Here is a 2,220-nt window from a genome sequence, read left to right on the forward strand (position 1 = left end):
TGCTTCATGGGATCATTAAAGGAGTTACTCACAACAGGGTCACCACAAAGGTTTTGAGTTCTCTTTTCATCTACAGACCAAATTTTAGGGTCGATAAGGACATTTCTAACTGGTTGAGTTTGTGGCTGTCTCATATTTCCAGGCCTGGTTTTGAGCGAAGTTGTGTAGTGGATGTCACAGCCTGTACCCTTCCAAAAATTACCCATGATGGCCACGGAGTAAATGGGATCAGATTTGGAAATCCAAATAAAAACAGACTTTCTCCTTTATTTCACAGGTTTCCAATGAACAAGGAAAACAACTCCTGGGACCTTCTGTAAGCTGAAGCAGAGATGAGGACAGTGAATGACCAAAGTGGCTGCTACAGGCCCGTAAATATCCAGGGAAACAAAGTCAGCTACCGTGGCTCCTGTCGGGAGAGCCCGGAAAAGGAGGTGAAAAGGCTGCAGAAGAGATTTCTGCACAAGGATGGCAGCTGCAACGTCTACTTCAAGCACATCTTCGGGGAGTGGGAGAGCTACGTGGTGGACATTTTCACCACGCTGGTGGACATCAAGTGGCGCCACATGTTTGTGATTTTCTCCCTGTCCTACGTGCTCTCGTGGCTGTTCTTCGGCCTGGTGTTCTGGCTGATTGCCATCCAGCACGGGGACCTGTTCAGCGACGAGGAGGTCACCCCGTGTGTGGCAAACGTGCACAGCTTCACGGGAGCCTTCCTGTTCTCCCTGGAGACCCAGACCACCATCGGGTACGGGTACCGCTGCGTGACCGAGGAGTGCTCGCTCGCCATCCTCATGGTGATCCTGCAGTCGGTGCTGAGCTGCGTCATCGACACCTTCATCATCGGAGCGGCCTTGGCCAAGATGGCCACGGCCCGCAAGAGGGCCCAGACCATCCGTTTCAGCTACTACGCCGTGGTTGGGCTGAGGGATGACAAATTCTGCCTGATGTGGCGCATCGGGGACTTCCGGCCCAACCACATGGTGGAGGGCTCGGTGCGCGCGCAGCTGCTGCGCTACAGGGAGGACAAGGAGGGGAGGATGACCATGGAGTACCGCGACCTAAAGCTGCTCAATGACCAGATCATACTGGTCACGCCAGTCACCGTCGTCCACGAGATCGACAGCGACAGCCCCTTGTACGGCCTGGACCGCAAAGCTCTGGCCAAGGACAACTTTGAGATCTTGGTGACGTTTGTCTACACGGGTGACTCCACGGGGACCTCCCACCAGTCGCGCAGCTCCTACGTCCCCAGAGAGATCCTGTGGGGCCACAGGTTCAACGATGTGCTGCACGTCAAGAAGAAGTACTACAAGGTGGACTGCTTGCAGTTTGAGGAGACCACGGAGGTGTACGCCCCTCACTGCAGCGCCATGCAGCTGGAGCAGAAGGAGCAGGAGTGGAACCGCGCCGAGAAGACGCGGGAGAAACAAGCGGAGAAGTCAGCCCTGGAAGTCAAGTACAAGCAAAAGCCCCTCAGCGCTGTTGCCCTCGTCACCAGTTGTGAGGATCCTGAAGAGCCAGTGACAACTTCCAGCCAGCCTCCTGGAGAGGATTCCTACAGGAAAGCAGCTGTGACTTTAAGCAGGCTCTCCATAGAGTCCCAAATCTGACTTTTCCTGCCCTTTGAAACGCCTCCCAACAAATTGTCCCCTCGTAGCTCCTCGATTGCAAACAATGAACTCGTGTGCAGCAGTATTTATGTCCCAGACCTCGCTGACAGCGTGGCCACACTGTCACACGCTGTCACACGCTGTCACACGCTGTCACGCACTGTCACACCCTGCTGGGCTGCCAGGGACAGCTCTGCACTGGCTGCTGTGGGCACAAGGGAGCAGCTTCCACTTGGGATGCCCAGAGAGCCCCTTGAGCAAACCCTGTGTGAACTTTCTTCCCCTGCAGGGACCAGGGTTGGCCGTGCCCAGAGACACAGAATGACCTCGGCAGGGCACACAAACCATGCCCCGGGCCCTCTGGGTAGGGGTTTCAAAGCTGCCTCGTTGGTTTGGAAAGCCCATTCCTGGTCCCTCCAGGAGGCTCTGAAGCTCCATTATCCCATCAAATGATTCCTCAGGTGCAGCCTCATCCCAGAGCTCCTCTGCGGAATCTACGGGGCTGTTCTTTGTGAGACAGGGGAATAAGTGACCCCAGTGTCCCTGGGTGGCTTTGGACACCCTGCCCAGTCCTATGGGATCCACAGTGGGATCCTGGAGAGCTTGC

General features: G+C 55.7%; 1 protein-coding gene across 1 annotated transcript; it reads left to right on the forward strand.

Moving 5' to 3' along the window:
• The first annotated feature begins 332 nt into the window (after positions 1–332).
• KCNJ16 (potassium inwardly rectifying channel subfamily J member 16) lies at positions 333–1,780 on the forward strand. The gene has a single exon (XM_053994665.1). The coding sequence runs from the start codon at positions 333–335 to the stop codon at positions 1,611–1,613; it is 1,281 nt and encodes a 426-aa protein (XP_053850640.1). The 3' UTR covers positions 1,614–1,780.
• Positions 1,781–2,220: the final 440 nt, after the last annotated feature.

Source organism: Vidua macroura, chromosome 19 (assembly GCF_024509145.1).
Source record: "Vidua macroura isolate BioBank_ID:100142 chromosome 19, ASM2450914v1, whole genome shotgun sequence".
Classification (NCBI taxonomy): domain Eukaryota; kingdom Metazoa; phylum Chordata; class Aves; order Passeriformes; family Viduidae; genus Vidua; species Vidua macroura.